Source organism: Dermacentor variabilis, chromosome 4 (genome assembly GCF_050947875.1).
Source record: "Dermacentor variabilis isolate Ectoservices chromosome 4, ASM5094787v1, whole genome shotgun sequence".
NCBI lineage: Eukaryota > Metazoa > Arthropoda > Arachnida > Ixodida > Ixodidae > Dermacentor > Dermacentor variabilis.
The window spans coordinates 18,720,641-18,738,154 of NC_134571.1; the positions used below are offsets into that span (position 1 = coordinate 18,720,641).

The 17,514-nt window shown below is 46.7% G+C and overlaps 1 protein-coding gene across 1 annotated transcript; it reads right to left on the reverse strand.

Annotated features, from left to right (window-relative positions):
* Window positions 1-1,445: 1,445 nt before the first annotated feature.
* LOC142577849 (acid-sensing ion channel 4-B-like) lies at window positions 1,446-15,902 on the reverse strand. The gene is made up of 10 exons (XM_075687286.1): window positions 15,639-15,902; window positions 8,831-8,977; window positions 8,029-8,183; window positions 7,615-7,721; window positions 7,282-7,442; window positions 6,428-6,532; window positions 6,052-6,175; window positions 5,232-5,304; window positions 3,260-3,332; window positions 1,446-1,926 (listed from the first exon to the last, which is right to left on the reverse strand). The coding sequence occupies exons 1-10, from the start codon at window positions 15,900-15,902 to the stop codon at window positions 1,672-1,674; spliced, it is 1,464 nt and encodes a 487-aa protein (XP_075543401.1). The 3' UTR covers window positions 1,446-1,671.
* Window positions 15,903-17,514: the final 1,612 nt, after the last annotated feature.

Below are 17,514 nucleotides of genomic sequence, written 5' to 3' on the forward strand. Positions count from 1 at the left end.
TTCGCCCCCATCAAAATAGGGCCGCCGCAGCATGCAGAGTGTATATTCCCATATATTAGAAGTCAGAAAGATGTCTTTATGGGCCAGGTGATTCAAAGACGCCGCCAGGGGAGCTCTTTGCGCTATCAGTGAAGTTATATATGTCACTAAAATTAATGACAAACCAAAGTACCATGCCGTGTCAAGCAGGCAAAAAATACAAAACGATATTCAATGGCAATTTAGCGGTAAATGCGAAAGAAATGCGTTAGCATTACATCGCATCTTCTTGAGGTCCCGGAACTGTGATCGATATCCCGTTCTTCAAGTTGCAAATTGTTGTTCAGGAGTGTATATATATATATATATATATATATATATATATATATATATATATATATATATATATATATATATATATATATATATATATTGAGTTTGTTTACGTTCCGCCGCTGGCTGCCCGCGCGGTGAGGCAGAGGGCACGAACGCCCCATTTGGTGATCGCTTGGTCTGAAGGGGCAAGGTTCTCAGTGGTGTTGTATAAGTTGCGGGTCGCCTTTTTCGTCGCGACGATAGATTGGATTTTTTAGAAGCACTGCTCCAGGAGGGCACATGTAACCGGCAAACGGAGGCCTCAGGAGAGCACCTGAGGTTGTAATAAAGCAGGCGGTGCAGGATCTCCAGGGCACCCAAAGGGTAGCGGGGGCATAAAAGCTGGGAGCAGGGCGACCCGTGGGTTGTGGCCGCGGAGGCCGAAACGTGCCAGGGGGTTATCGTATAAAAAACTGGCTGTCCGCGATAGCGGACAGCCGATCTCATACACCCCTGGCACGGGCAGGCCTCGGCCAGCCCCATCCCACGAACCAGTCCGGGTTCTAGCTTTATAGTGTCCCCGTTGCCGCTTCGGTGTCCCGGAGGCGCAGCCAATAACTCGAAATAACGACACGCTGTTACAATGAGTAAAAAACATGACTGAATAAATAAGGCCCGGGCTCTACTACGGTCGCTACTGCTCCCTCTGAAACATCTGTGATGTTATTTACAAGGTACATCTCCGTAAGGCGCGAGACAGACTGTCCGCGCCAATCGCGAAATGAAAACACGTACACTGCGCTCAAATTTCGTATTGGGGCGTATCGTAAACATCGGTGATTCTTTTTTTTTTTTGCACTTTGACACTAACAATTCTAACGCGTTAAAGAAAGATAGAGAGAGGTGTTGGGACGTAACGCTTAAAAGTGAAGATCACCTTCATTTCTGGCAGAGGTGTATCCTTTTCTTACCTTTTTTGTTCTAATTTGGCACGACGGCGCACGGTGGAGATCATAGAGACACTACGACAACGATGCCGCGCATGCAGCTCGTAAGCCCCTACAGCAGCTTTCACTGTAACATACCGACGATTAGCTAAGGTTCAAGTTCATAAAGCACTGAAGAAATACACAACTCAGCGTGCTTGCATCGCCATTTTGGGTGGTCTTTACAGATGCTTATCAGAAAACGTGCAGAGGATAGTGACACGGTCAGTATGCTTATCTACATCAGGCACAAGAGAAAGAAGTGAGGCTATGATGAAGCGGGAATATAGAGTTTCACTCCACACTACGTGCAGGGGCGGTTGTGCCGTCACGTTGTAGCGCGGCATCTTTTCGGGCAGCAGTGTTCAGTCGAGGTGTGCGAGGTTCGACTTCAGAGTGCGTACACGGACGGCTGTGTAGTGACGGGATACCGCGGCACTGCCTCTTCGGGCAGCGGGCAGGCACGACGGCGCAACGGAGCCTGGCCGCGTCTGCGCTGGCGGCTCCTCGCGTAGCGGCCCCAGATGCCCGACAGCGACGAGTACGCGCCGTCTACGAGCACGTCGAGCACGTGGAAGATCTGCAGCGACGAGTAACCCAGGTAGACGCCCATCAAGCCGCCGATGTTGCGGAACAGGTTCGACAGCTGCACAGCGCAGGCAAATATGCAGGCTTTTTTTCTGGGCGAGCTGGGAAGGTGCTTTAATTAGCCATTTCCTTCTCTTCTCTTTACTTTAAGTCAGTTCAAATTGCGGCATAATGTCACATAAAAAAGAAAGGAAGGTGAACGAGAAGCCACGGACTCCCGAAAAAAGCACGGGTTGAGAGGCGAGCATATCCTTCTTATCTGGATAAGAAGTATATCATCCTTATCTGTTCTCTCCTGCGTTTATAGTCTGGTGGTTGGTTGTAGAATGAAGACGTGCCTATACAGAAATTACAACCCAGGTATGCATTATGCCTCCACCAGAGCGAACGTTTTCTATCTAAACGAGCAATGCAGCTCCCTTGTTTATCTTCGCAACCGTCTTTGATTTACTCAAAGCCCTTCGAGAATGCTCGCACCACAACGCTCCATGATATGCTGTCAGCGTTCGTTCACAAAAGTAGTGCCCCTGTAGCGATATGCTATTAACCTCTTTTGTATGTCCGTAAGTTACTCACCCGATAACAACCGTCGCTTACAAAAACATAATTGAAATTTAACGCGAAATGCAGGAGCTCAAAAAAGTATTTCGGTGTTTCCCTCATTCCTGAGAGCGCACGAGAGATAGATTAATGTTTGGTGCGCGCGCTCACTACGACCGTGTGACTAGTCTAGTGACCTTACATCCCTTGGTTTCGATTAGACTATAGGGTCCGGCCACGTGAGGGACATTAAACACGAAAGTACGACGAAGTACAAACCGCGGTACAAATAGCAACGTCTCTCTATGTCTAACAGTGTCCGCGTACCGATCGTGAACGTACAGCGCAACGATTGTACGAGGACGTAGAACTAACAAGGACAAGGGCGCTTGTCCTTGTCTACTCTGTGTCCTCACGATAACGGATCACCAACTAGACGAAACAGGCACATATTGCCTGTACAGAACTCACCGAGTATACATGTGTAAATTTGCTGAAATCGATAACCTTGAGACTGTGAAAGCATCTTGATATCGTTAGTGCCTAATTTTTTTTGTTCGCTCTCTTTTTTCTGAAATAAACTTTGTATGAAACCTATCTTAATTCGCAATGGAGTGTACATTTTTGTGGCACCTTATATTAAGATTGTCGTTTGTGCGGATAGCTCTCTGGTTAGAAAAAAGAAATGAGTTGACGGGAATACCACGTTTTTATTCAAGACACCAGCCTTATAATGCGAAGGAAACACTGCTGTTGTTAGGGACAAACGAAAGCAAACACGATACAAAACAGAACTTCCAGCACAAATTCTCACGTACAATAACGTTTGTAATTTGTCATTCCGTTCTTACCGATAGCTTCGGCTCTTTACTCTTGTAGAGGACCTTCGTGCTTCTCATGAAAACCACCACCCTGACATGAATCCTGCAAGAGGTTTGTCGATCACCGCGAGCATAGAGAATTATTCGCGGAGAAGCGGGGCACGGAACCGCCAGTCTATGGGACGCCCAGAGAGCGAGTTTAGATAGATGCGAGTTAAATAAGAGAGTGCCTTACGCATGAGATGCACGCAATAACGAGCACCGATTGACATAAAGCAAAAAGACCTGGCGATAGCCTATCATGAAGCAAGCTGCATGGACACAGCTCAGCTACGCGGATTAGAAACAACCAAACGTTGATGCAATATATGTTTCAAATCGATCGCATGGTTCTGACAGCATATAGAACCAGAGTAGCAGAGTTAATATATAGAACACAACTATATCCGACATTCCAACTCAACTTTAATCCCACTGCATGGTGTGACAGGCGTGCATGCGCCGCGGTCTTTCCGGTGGAGGCGTGGCTGTGGAAATGGTGCATTCGCTTGTTCTGCATGCGTTACTAGCAAAAGGAAAGAAAAACTGCAGTCTATCAGTGCATCAGACTGCGTTTCTCCAACTATTCTACGCTGCAATGTAGATCACTAGCCCTTATTTGTTGAAACCACATTTCCGACCCAACAGACGGCGAAAAAGTCAACCAAACACGGCAGTGTTTGCGGAGAGTTGAACCACAAGCAAACTATTCGGCACCTGTTTACTGCATATGGCAGTGACAGTATCATTAAATCTATAACCTTCGAATTCCGACCATTCGTGGCCGGATACTTACAATATCGGAATAAGAAAAAGCTCAAGAACCTAAATCAAAATTAACCCGTAGCTCTCCACTATGGTGTCCATGGTGGTCCACAGTGTAGCTTCGAAAAGATAAACTGCATGAATTATTATAAAATACACGTGTATGATCACGATGTCGCTACTCTTGTTAGCAAATGCTCAACCTCACCCCTTTCCTTCTCTTGGAGACAGAGACAGTTCACTTCCTTCAGGATTCATCTGAAATGGAGAAACAGAGTGGAAGTAAATGTAGGATAAAACGGGCGAGTTGGAGGGAAGAGGGGTCATCTCTGTATGCGAAGCCCGGGATAGCGAAGAAAGCGCCGGAAAGATGTCGGCTTCATCATCGCGCTTAACACGAGAGCCCGCTCATCCTCGTGGCCTAGAGTGTATTAGGGCAGCGACGATATTATTACACGGTTTTGAGCCGGCTCTTCCGGTTCAATGCATTAAAGGGCTTAAACAGCAAGCCTTCTTTTATGCTTGCCTATCTGCCGCACATTGAAGCTTCGACACACGAGCGTGCTATCTTTCGAGAAATCCGTCATGTGGTGTCTGTCTATCAATCGTGTTTACTGAAGCGACAGAAGAGTGTGCAGGCATAAAGTAATGAGCACATGCATGCGTATGCGAGGCAGCGTGCTCGTCAGCTGTGCTGAAGGACGCCGTACAACAAGCTGCCTTCTGCCAACGTCCATCGAAGCGCGGAAGCCATTTTCTGGTGATGGCTACGCTACTATGTTTACGATCATCAGAAAACTCGCATGAAAGAAGCGACGATGCATTACCGATTAAAAAAAGAAAAAAAAAAGAATCTGGCTACGCACCTAGAAAGGAGCGTTCAACCACAGTACACGAAGCTTACGACTGAGTGCTGAATGGCACTTCCGCGTAAACGAAGATTTGACCAAACTACTCGTTTTCGAACATTTACTTTAAATCAGGTACACACAAAAAGTATGCGCCTACCACTCGGCTGGTCCACGTAAGTGCGCTTGACGTCGTCTGGTAATACTGAACCCTGCGGATAAATAACACGAGTTGTCGTGAGCCACCCCGGCAATGGGTTCAAACAGTGCAGTCGTTTGTTATGAATGGGCAGACGCATAATTTTGGCGCGATGAAACCATCATTACAACGCGAGGAGCGATCGACTTACTCACAAGCCGTCAGACACTTGCATGTGATTATTTTCCGGTCTATTTTCGCTTCAACGGACCTTTCGCAGTCCCCTGAAAAAAACAAAGGTAAAATAAATTATCGTTGAATGGCTTCATTTAGCCAGCAAATTTTTGCCAGTGCCTGTCGCCAGTGAAACTTGCGTGCTAAATAGTTGCCACGCGGTATCATATATGACTGCGAATACTCTAAAAGTCATGTGATACCGAAGTCGGACACGCAAGACGCAAGCTGCGTATGATTTTAGCACGCAAGCTTGGCGGGATCGACTCGTGCACAGATTTTGTGTACTTATCAGATAAGAAATCAGCGCTTGTATGTGCGGACTGGCCTAATATGAAACAACAATTTACAGAATGGTGGGTTTAAACTCGCATGCTTTTACGGGATAATTGTAGTTCACTCGCTGTTGAATCTCTCTCACGCTACACGTGTCGATTTCCACACGAAAAGGACACGACAATTAACGTTCTTGGAGGCACATGAGTGTGGGGTTTCATATCGGGCTGCCCTGGCGACAAAGCACGCATGGATTCTGTGACGTGCGCACTGCCAGAGAGAACGAGTGCGACCCGCCATTCTTCAGCGATAAGAAGCGACTGGGTGCGTTGTTGAAATGGCTCAAGGTGACGGAATCGTGCAGCTTCTCGAAACAACGGAGTCCAAGCTTAGTGAATCTCACTTATGTAGGCGACCTCAACTTGAACCATATAGCAAGCAGCGGTCATGCTTCGAGCATAGTTCGAACTATCCTATGCCGGCGCGTGCCACCGTATGCCGTTACCGCAGAGCGCGCGTACCTCGCAGGACGTCCACGCAGACCGGCGACTCCATAAGTTGCGGTGCAAACACCCTGATGTGGTTGAAGGACCGGCATCCGCATTTCTCGAAGATGTGCACCTGGTAGCAGTACTCGTCGCAGGCCTGCACAACGAATGCACGAATCTGCGTGCTCGCACGGCGCACATATACGAACTCATCCAGCCGATATAACTCATCGTTAACGCAGCAGGCGATTGAACGTTAAAATTACTTTGCGGTCTTAGCGACATGAAAACGTCGGTATTCGCGCTCTTACACTTCTAACAACGCAAATTTCAGGCAGCCGCGGTGGAGCTAATTACCTCCACAGCAGTGCTCCGAACTACACGTAAACATTCGTATATACATACGTACCCGCTTTGTGTACACTATGCCTTTGACAACATATTTTTGTAACTCCGGGGGCCAGTGATCCTGGCAGGGATTTTTATAGGGCTCCTTGAGATTTTTAGAAATCATCTGAAAAAGAAACATATTCCATCTATTTCACTGGCTTGGTAAACTCAAGCATCTTCAAATGCTCAAGCAGTTGGTTCATCTGCAGTTACAGGTATGGCAAAAAAAAATTTTTTTCCTGACTCGATACGAAATCCACTGATTACTCTCCACGTTTATTGTTTACGAACTGAAAGCGCAAGTCAGGACTACTGAACCACAGCTTCAGTACGTGTGGGCAGCGGTAAGTTACCGTGTGTACGTGTGTTCGGCGGAAACGTTGTTCAAATCGAGCACAAGTAGGTTAAGAAAAACCGTGGACTTCTTTTTTTTTATTGCATATTGTACCTATTTCATTACACAGCGTTCCATTGCTCGAAAAGTCGAGCGTGGCATATCAAGGAATTATATAACCTGTGAACTGAGTTATTGAATGAGTGAATGTGTACATAATAAAATGTTGTGTTATCTGAGATTCATGGTATTATTGTTTTGTATTGTATGATATTGTATCATTATTGTTAGCAACTGAAAACGCAGACTAATGGCAAGATGTTGTACTAACTACATTTAAGTGTGAATGATGAAGGTGCATGGAATGACTGCCAGTGCTACATACAATGGCAATAGTGCTTATGTGGCATAGAATTCACTGAATGTACAAGAAGATACACAATAAAGTTTATTATTATTGTTGTTTTTTACACAAACACTGCACATAAGTGTGTGACCTAGCAAAGTGACAAGAGTTACAGCCACCACTAGCCTCTCACCTTTGATACGCCTATGTAGGTTGTGGCACCAGGCGGAGCGTACACGGCGTTGTCAAAGACCTCCTCCTGAGCCCCGGCCTGGTGGACCATGATGTAGAAGCCAGCGTCCACAGTGAGAGGAAGGAACTCCTCGGGTTCCATGTTCAGGGACATGCGTAGACCTTTCGAAATGTGATCACCAAAAAGGGCTAAAACATCTCAAACTGACGACGAATATTTGAAAAACGAACTTGTTTGAACCGTTTTCGCGACATGGAGTCCCATAACTCGTATCCGTGACACGCAAAGTGCGCAACGACGTTGCGATGGAAGTGGGGCAAAGTATATACTTGCCATTTTCGGGATCCGACATCTGCATCGCCTGCCAACTGAAGCGACTGCTGTTGCAGCCGAGGCAGTAACAGTTTCCGTAACGGGGCACCATTCGTATCTCTAGGATCCTGTGACAATGTGGAACAGACCAAACAGGGGACACGTCATGAACAAGAGCTCACAGCACGGCATCGCCGCTGCGGTGCAAGCAGCACGCACGTGTCGGAGCACAATTAGCTATCTGCATGGAAGCGAGCGAAAAGGGAAGCCGTTGCGGCTCTAGATGAGTTAAGTCGCTGATGACACAGTCCACGATAGGTGCGACACACTAACAGGATGGGATACCAGCGATTGTACGATCTAATCCGACCTAACCGACACGTTTCAATGCATTCACTGCCCGATCGAAATCACGTGGAGACAAGCGCTGCTCACTTGGTGCTGAGACAGTCCCCTTCGTGGACGCGACACACCTGGATCATGTCTTCGAGCTGGTGGCCCAGTTTCTCGGCGCGGCTCAGGTTTCGCCGCTGCTCCTCCGAGATCCACTGCTTCAGCCGGTTGGACAAGGCGATGTCCTCATCGGTCAGCTTCACACAACAAGGGGCGCAAAGTTAGCCGAACACTTACTTCCATGCAACTTCCAGCCAAAATGGTGTGAAAAGTTTGCTGACCGCGAAGATTCTTTAAAAAAATATCCGAAATTTTAGCGAGACCTGGGCGCTCTGCAAGTGTGGCATTCGGCACTCGATGTCGACGTTCAATCAGCATGGTGCTCCCGACATGGCTGTCTCCGCGCTCTCGAGCCTTGTGCGTGCCCAAGGTGCACGATAATTCAGCCTTCTAACGGAGCACCCATCCCGATAAGATTTGGCGCCTGCAGTTTTGTCGTGCCTAAACAAAAAATGATGGTTTGTTTTGACAACCTTCGCTTATTAATATAATGTAAGAGTGCCCGTGATTGCGCAGATTTATGCGCGCGTTACAGTTCTCACACAATTTTGTTTGCTCCGTCGAGAGTACGCTAATTTTGAAACATATTGCGAAAAAAATTCGATGCCAGCGGTCAAAATTTTTGTGCGTCACATATCTTGTGATAAGTGAGCATCCTTATTTAGAAACGATAACAGGTTTCATAATTCCAAGCAAAACCTTCAGCGCCCCACAACAGATCTGCTCTATAACGTGATCGCTGCACCCAAGGAACATTATACTGAGGTTCCATTTAAGTACTTACAGTAACGTTCCTGTTTGGCATCGAGCAGAGCTTGGCTTGCAGCGCCTTCTCAATCTTTCCCTGGAAGCTCTCTTCGCTGCACAGCACCGACTTCCTCCAGGGGTTCATGTTGCACACAGTGATCGCTGGGAACTGGACTTGTTTTTGCTGTGTCACAAAGCGGAAGGGCATCATTTGACGGAAAAAGCCACAAGATTCATGCAAGACATAGGGATCAATGGATAATGGATGCTCGACCAACATTTAGTGAACAAGGAAACCCAACGCTGCGAAAGAGGGCATCGTCAGAGTGCCCTGGAACCACCGCAGTGCCTATGGCGCTCTGCTGCTGAGCTCGATGTCGCAGGTTCGATTACTAGCCGTGGTTACCGCGTTCCGATGGCATCGGATCGAAAAAAAAAAAAGGAAGAACAACACCCTTGTTGTGTACATGGGATAGACCACCACAATGTGAAAATCAGTCAGGAGAATCCCACTACTGCGCCCTTCATTGCCCGTCTGTTGCTTTGCGAAGCTAAACCTCGCGTATTTTTAAACTCCTCTGAAGAAGACAAAAAATCTGCAGTACGCTTAAGCATCGCCTTTAAGAGTGGAACGCGATAGCACTCAAAGATCCCCGCTTGCTTCTCATGCTTTCCGGCAAATGCGGTTTAACATAAAAGGCATGCGCTGTGGGTGTTTTGTTTCATGGCATTTTTTATCATTGTCCAAATTGCGAGGAATAACTTTGTCAAGATTGTAGACCAGGTATGAGCAACGTTAGTGATATAATGGTGTGGCAATATATACCGCATATACCGCACGTAATATAGCAAGGCGTGGCATATAGATATACCTAAATATTTACGGGAATTTTCGCTCACAGGGACTTAGGGCGCCCGATGCCGACGCCGGATTTTCTGCGATACGGGGCTCTGAGCGCCCGCGTTAATCCTTCGCGCTGGCGAACACAACACCCCTTCTCCTCCCCCCGTCGAAACGCGCGTTGGCTCCGGGCTGAGGCTTCCTTCTCTCACTGTTAAGCAAGGGCTGCAATTAAACAAACAAAAATTCAGAGCCACTCCGCTCTGTGAAGGTGGATGACCAGCGAAGCTGTGTACGTGGCGAGCTGGCTCAATGGCGAGCTGTCCATTGCCGTGGGTCAAACTAAGTATGCACACATAAAGGGAAGGCGAGGCGCGACTATCGTCGCTCCTCCACGATGTTGAGCCTCGCATGAGGCACCGGCGGGTATACATACTCATGTATTGCTGACAAACGCGGCACGGCACCTTTTACTAACGAATCCCGGCACGTAGAAGAGACACGCACCTCACCGAACACACTGCTTCACCGTAGCCAAGGCGATCGTGCGTAGGTCGACGTCCCGCAGTGCAATAATGGTTGTGAGGTCACTCGGAAACCACAAGCGGTCACACACAGCACAGGCCACACAAAATTGGTTCCCCACAAACTTCCTCTGAAACCTGACCGTTGTGCCGGTGAAACGTTCCAAGTTTGCGGGATCGGGGCCACACGGACGGTTCGCATTTCGTTTCGCCTCGCAGTGCTGGCGGGCAGCACGCTTACGGGATTGCCACCACGGGAGAGCGGAAGGAGACGTGCAAGCTCTTGGAACGCTGACAAAGAGAGGGCTGTGCGAGCATATTTTGATCTAAGATAATAAACTAATTTTTGCTAGTTGCGGAGTATTTAAAGCCTGCTTCACCTCCGACGCGGGTGGGCCCGGTACTGCACTATTTTCGGGATCGGCCCACGTATGGGAAGAAATTCTCCATCTACACGGCTCTTGCCCACGCAGTTTTTTTCCAGAACCTAGCCATATACAGCTTCGCTGCAAAAAATTTTTAGAGCGATTCAGCCTACAGTTGAAGTCTATGAAAGACAGCCTTCCTGGCCGAGTTGGCGTTGAGAATGGGGCGGACTCACTACACATGATACTCTATCGCTTCACCCCTCACGTGAGGGGAGGAGGAGCGCTGGAGTGCTTGTTTGACTTGACGATCTTCTGAATGGGCCCACAGTTTCACATATTATGGCGTGTAAATTAATTTCAAATAACTTCTGAGGTTTTACATACTACGATCTACTACAATCTCATTACGAGGCACGCCACAGCGGAAGGAAAAGCGTCCGTAGCGTAATGATTACAGTAGCGGGCTCATGTGCTAGACGTCTTCTGTTCGAAACCGATAGTCAGACAAGTAAACATACATACATAGTGCCCCGCATACCTTGAGCGAAGAATTTAAATATGAAAGGCGCGTCGGAAGAGAATTGAACCGAACGCAATCTATTGGCAATAGCCTATAGTAACTCAGACAATTTTTTTTAATTTTCCCCATAACTCACAAATTAAGTTTAATTACCCAACTTTGTAATTATTGGCTAAGGACCCCAAGTATGATACACAGATTTGTAGAGCACCTTCAGAAACCACCGATCGAGTTTTTTTCTTTACGATACGTCTCACGTAGTCCATTTTTCCGGGTTGCAAAGAAAGCCCGCGAAATATGAAAAAAAGTCACGTGACGGAGCGCTTGCACAGGTGTATCATGCTGCTCTCAAGTGTGCCTTCGGTGAACAAGGTGGGCTCCCGTTGGATGACGGCGAAAATGCATGCTGCTGGCCGAGCGCTGCCGATGAACGCCTTGCCGCTTCCTCGTCGCCAGTCACGATGCAGCCGACCTTGTTCACCGAATGCACGCTTGAGAGCAGCCCAATAACACTGTGCAAACGCTCCGTCACGTGGTTTTTTTTTAAATATTTCGCGGGCTTTCTTTGCAATCTAGAAAAAAGGACTACGTGAGACGCATCGTAAAGGAAACAACTCGATCGGTGGTCTCTGAAGGTGCTCTACAAATCTGCCTATCATACTTGGAGTCTGCAGTCAATAATTAAAAAGTTGGACAATTAAACGTAATTAATTAGTGAGTTATGGGGGAGAAAATGACTGAGTTGCTATAGACTACTGCGAATAGTATGCGTTCAGTTCAATTTGCTTTCGACGCGCCTTTCATTTTTAAATTCTTGGCTCAAGTTATGTGGGACACCCTGCTTATATATATATATATATATATATATATATATATATATATATATATATATATATATATATATATATATATATATATATATATATAGACGAGAAATTGCTCTTGAAATACAGCTTAGTAGTGCCGCACTTTGCCCATACAAAACACAGACCACCCAGCCAACACTCCATTTTCCATCTTTAGTTTAGTTCCATCTTTCGCCCTCAGTAGCAGCAAAATTCTCGCAGGATAAGTTAGAAGCAGGCATGTACCCAGAATTTTCTTTTGGGGGAGGCCCAACCCAAGGTAACTTTTCTATGCAAATGAAGGGGGGGGGGGTACCTTTACTAGTACAAATGTTAATAACGCCCGCCATTCGCCGTAATGACGCGTAAACCCGCAAAAGATAAATGGTGTATCTCACAGGTACGCCTGTGAGATACACCATTTCTCTTTTGCGGTTTACGCGTCTCTCCTTTACTAGGCAAGAAAGAAACCACATCAAATGAACTCGCGCAGGAAGAACATTGCCAAGAACAATTAAAAAAGCGAAAGTGTAAAGTAAAGATTTCTATGGTAACATACAACTTAAAAAAAAAAGAACAGCAGTTGAAAAACAAGGCACACGGCCCACGCAGGGTTGTGTTATTCTGCCAGCCAATCACAGAAACAAACAAAGCCGTCGTCATGCGGCCTTTTCAACATGGCGTCGTACTTGGTACCTCCGGAGCGTCTGCTGTTCTTGAAGAGTCTTTTCATCGACGGTAGCAATGAGGTGTGCAACAGACACGGACAAAGTGTATGGAGTCTTAGCATTTCACTCTTCAAAAGTCTACCTGCCGTGGTTGCTTAGTGGCTACGATGTTGGGCTGCGAAGCACGAGCTCGCGGGATCGAATCCTGGCCACGGCGGCCGCATTTTCGATTGGGGCGAAATGCGAAAACGCCGATGTATTTAGATGTACGTTAAAAAACGCCAGGTAGTACGAATTGCCGGAGTCTCCCACTACGACATGCCTCATGGTTTCGGCGCTTCTAAACCTATATAATTAAATCTTCAAAAGTATCTGGTACATTTCACTGCTGAGCCCGTTTTACTCATGAAATTTCACTGCCAACTGAAGTGGAACTTGACAAATGCTTAGCAAGCATTTTATTTCGCTTCAATAAAGAATTAGGCATTCGCCATTCCCCTATAATAGGCGAGGGAAAACGTATAAATTTACGCGCTAATAAATTTATTTTTTCTGGTTACCTCCTGATTTGGGTAACAGGCAAAACTTGAAGTACGAATTATTTGCAGCCTCGCGAAGGAACAGTGGCTGGCGGTTATGAGGGCGTGTGCAGGGCTTCACTGCAGACTTGAGTTGTATCCGATTAAAACAGCGTTTTTTTTTTAATTAGCTCTGGAAGAATTATAGAGGAATATACATTTGTGGGACAATCACAGTTCTTTGGTATCCCTCGTTTACTGCTCTACCAAGTGCCACAACCGACTCGCATAGTTATTTGCGAAGTTACGCAACGATGCGTGGCCGCCAGTCCCGTACAACCGTGTAGAGCGCAGAACGCTGCGGTTGTAGACGTACTGAGCCCACCACGGAAGGTTAGAAAAACACCTATACATAAGCACAGCAGAGAAGTGGCTACGTCAGGCGGCTCGACTGATAACTGCAGAGGCGTCATTCAAAACACACGGAATTGTTCTCCACTTCCGGCGGCGTTTTCTCTACTTCCTATTTAAATAAAAAGATGTTGATCCATAAAGATTTTCATAAACAGCGGTTAAATTTGTTAATATTCGCTTTTTGTTCCTGTTTGGCTGTTGCCTTGGCTCTCTCCCTTAGTAGGTCGCTTAACTTCTCAACTCCTTGCGACTCTTGTTTCCAGTTGCCAAGTTTGCACGAAAAGTGCTGTACAATTAGGGAAAAACCAGACGAGGTAACGGGTGACAGTCATATTGCTTATGGGTTTAACAGGAAGCCTTGGCTCGGATGCTCCTATCTAAACACATGTAAAAGGAGAATTCGTTTTTCTCGGCAACCACCGCACCAAATTTGACGGTTTGTTGCATTTAAAAGAGGAACTTAAAATCTAGTGACCGTTGGTTTCCAATGTTTGATTTAGATCGCCAATTTTTTACTGAAATATTGGCAAAAAATCAAAACTTTTCAGAAAACCAAACTATCGCGTTTACAACTCTCTAACTCAACAAGGAAAAATAATATCACAATTCTGTGAATTGCACCTGATGTTACTTCTAAAGGGGACAACATCGATATGTTACACATGAATCTAAAAAAAATCAGTAATATAGAAATACAGCTCTTGCAGAACCCTTGTACACAATGTAACAAATTAACGTAATATATAAATTGACGTATCGAATTTTTGAATGATCTAATGGATGCCATTTACAGAACTGCGGTATCTCTTTTTGATGCAGAGGTATCAATTTATAAACTTCGTGCGTCTATACTTTTCGAATCTCTGAAAATCTTTTTCACAAAATTCACCCCATAAATCAAAATTCTGAGTCCAACAGTCACTTGAATTTACATTCTCTCTCAAATGCAACAAATTTCATTAAAATCAGTTCAGGGGTTATCTCAGAAACGCATTTTTGCGTTTTACATGTGTTTGAATAGGCCGCATCGGAGTTGGGCCCGAGCTAAAGCTTCGTCTTAAGGGTTATTGCAGGGTTTGATGACGGACGCTGTTTCGCATTATTTTATTTTCCACGTTATCTAACCCATATCGCGGGTATATGGCTCCGAGGATCTGCCACCGTCGCGGCGAGCCCTCACTCGAGGAAATAAAGAAGCAAAATGACAAGTTAAACGCAACTGGCATTTTGTCAGGCCGCAACTCGTTTCTCGTGCATACAGACCAACTGATTACGAACGGAATCTCTTTCCTGGTCCCTGGATCTGTCTAAACAAAGAAGGTTGAACTAACGAAGCAACAGCAATGCGCGTGACCGTTGAAAAGGTGGTGACTGCTGAACGCATCTCGAGTTAATCGCGTGGGCGCCGAATGTATGAGAAAACTGGCCTTCACACCCCGGGAGATGCCGATAACTACCGCCATCCAAAAGGAGTGAAAAATGCAGCAGAATGTTAACCGCCAAATAGCTGTGAAATCTCAACACTGATTTGGTGGTGCTTTAGGAATGTGTGTGAGGATTGGTGGCGTGGGCGAGGGCGGGGGGGGGGGGGGGGGGGGGCTAGGCCGCTTAATTTACGTACACGTACCCAAGGGCCCCCCCTTGGGTACGTGCCTGGCTAGAAGCTCATCTTAAAGCGAGATTTCACACCGCGCACAGGGCAGAGCGCGCTCCTTGGCTAAAGCCCTGCAGTTGGCATGCATCCACTAGTTAGTGCACAAGTGCGCAAAACACTTTAACTCAAACAAAACACGCACCCCATGGTCATAAGTACACGTAAAACAATATGCCTTCACCACAATAAAAAATGAAAAAGAACAGAACATGCGCACACCAATGTGGAGGCTCGAGCCGAGGCTAGCCTGCGCGCCATTCTGCACGACAAAGTTGGGCGAGTTGGCTGATCATTACGAACGTATAAATGCACTTAACAGACGTGGATAATAGCAAGGATCATTTCTATTGCCCACTTCTGTTAAGCACATTTACACGTCTGCACGGGCATGGCAATACGATGGCACGCGTAAGGCAGAAGTGGGCAGCGCTATACAAGGTCAGGCACAGATTGCGACAGCACACACACACAAGACGTTACACGACGTGCGTGCCTCCAGGATCTCCTGGTTGACGCGGTCGTCGTAGGCGTAGTACTCGGTCAGCAGCTTGTGCGTGTCCCGCATGGTGAGGACGAAGAGCACGGCGTACACGGCAAGCCAGGCGAGTCGCCTCAGCGGGTGCCGAAAGCCCAGCACGAAACGCAGCCCCGGCAGGCCGGACTCGTCGAACAGCAGCCGGTAAGTGGTCACCGCGTCCTTCAGCTGCGCCCACACGCCCGTCAGCCGGCCGCTGGTCTGCGCCGGCTCCGGGGCCATCGAGCGCGTGCTTAGCCATCCTGCATTTCGGCAGCCTTGTTGCTCGCGTTAGCGCGTGTTGGCTCACCGATAATAACTGTGCGCTGCTGTGCCCATACTCCACTGCTTGGGAAGGAAACAAAAGGCACGGCGCAGGCTACCATTTATTGAAAGGGAATCAGAACCGAGATTGATTGATTGATTGATTGATTGATTGATTGATTGATTGATTGATTGATTGATTGATTGATTGATTGATTGATTGATTGATTGATTGGCGCCCAAAAAACAACACAGAAACTGATAAATGTGTCTCGAACACGAATGTGTTTCCATTCTGCCCCCATCGAAATTTTGGAGCCGTGGCCGGGGACTGAACGCACCATCTAGTGATCATAGAAAGAATGTCATAGGCACTCTTCATAGCCACCGATCAGAGAAACAACGCGCTACGTATGGGGGCACGCGTACGCTTCGGTAAGCACACAACCCATGGACCAGCCCAAGTTTAAGCTTTGAAGTCACCGCTGCCCCTTAGGTGTTCGGGGAGCGCCAACAAATTATACCGACACGTCGTTTACATTTAGTATTGATGCAAATTCTTACCTACCTTCACCGCAATACTAAGTGTATTCTTTGTGGCATTACACAACTGTACCGCGGTGAAGCCATCATAAAACCCACATGACACTTTCTTTTTTGACGAGATATATTCCCGCCTGCCTAGTGAGCAAAAGCGTTTTTATTTTTTATTTTTACAAGCTGTAACGACGGCAGTTACAAAGTCACAAGTCTCAGATACCGTGCTCTAATGTTTCGCAAGTGCGACTGTCGGTCATCCGTGGCCAGAATGAATTCAAGAAGGCCACGTTGAATCTGCGCTGATTATAAAACGCACTTCGAATAGCCAAGAAAGAAGGAACATTCAAGGACCATTTTCACCACGTATGCTAAAACCGTTCAGCATTTGCAAATTTATGCATGCGTCGCGTTTTTATTACCGGCTAGCCCAATGCCGATGGGCCCGTCTTAAATAACCAGCCGTGGGTAACATGAACGAAGCAACGACTTGATTTATTCACGAGGTTTAACATCCAGCAGCTGTGCAGGAGCTTTCGGAGACGCTGCAGTAGAGGGCTCCGGATTAATTGTGATCACCTGAGTTCTTTAACGATAAAAGTGCGCGAGCGTTGTTGCGTTTCTCCTGCACTGAAATGACGCCTCCGCGGCCGGTAGCCGAACCCGCGACGTCGTGCTTAGCAGCGTCAAATCATAGTTACTAAGCCACCGTGGTGGGTGAAAAAAAAATATAGGATTGTGTGATATCGCATTAATGACGTCGTGCGGTGACATGCCAGCGAAGCCGTGAAGCTTGCGCCGTTATCCTATCGACCACCTTGAGCGCAGATAAGGGCGCCGCTTCATATATTCACAAAAAAAAAATCTCGAAATAAACTGTTCTTTTCTTACTGGCTTATGTACTATCCGGGCGTCAATTACTACAGATTGAAATACGAGTAAAAACTGATTAGATTAGATTAATGTTTGAGATCAGGTGGGAAGGACAGTGCATTTGATTCCTGCTACTCCATTTAACCTCTATATGGTCTGAAGTGTTATGAGTGACCAAAAC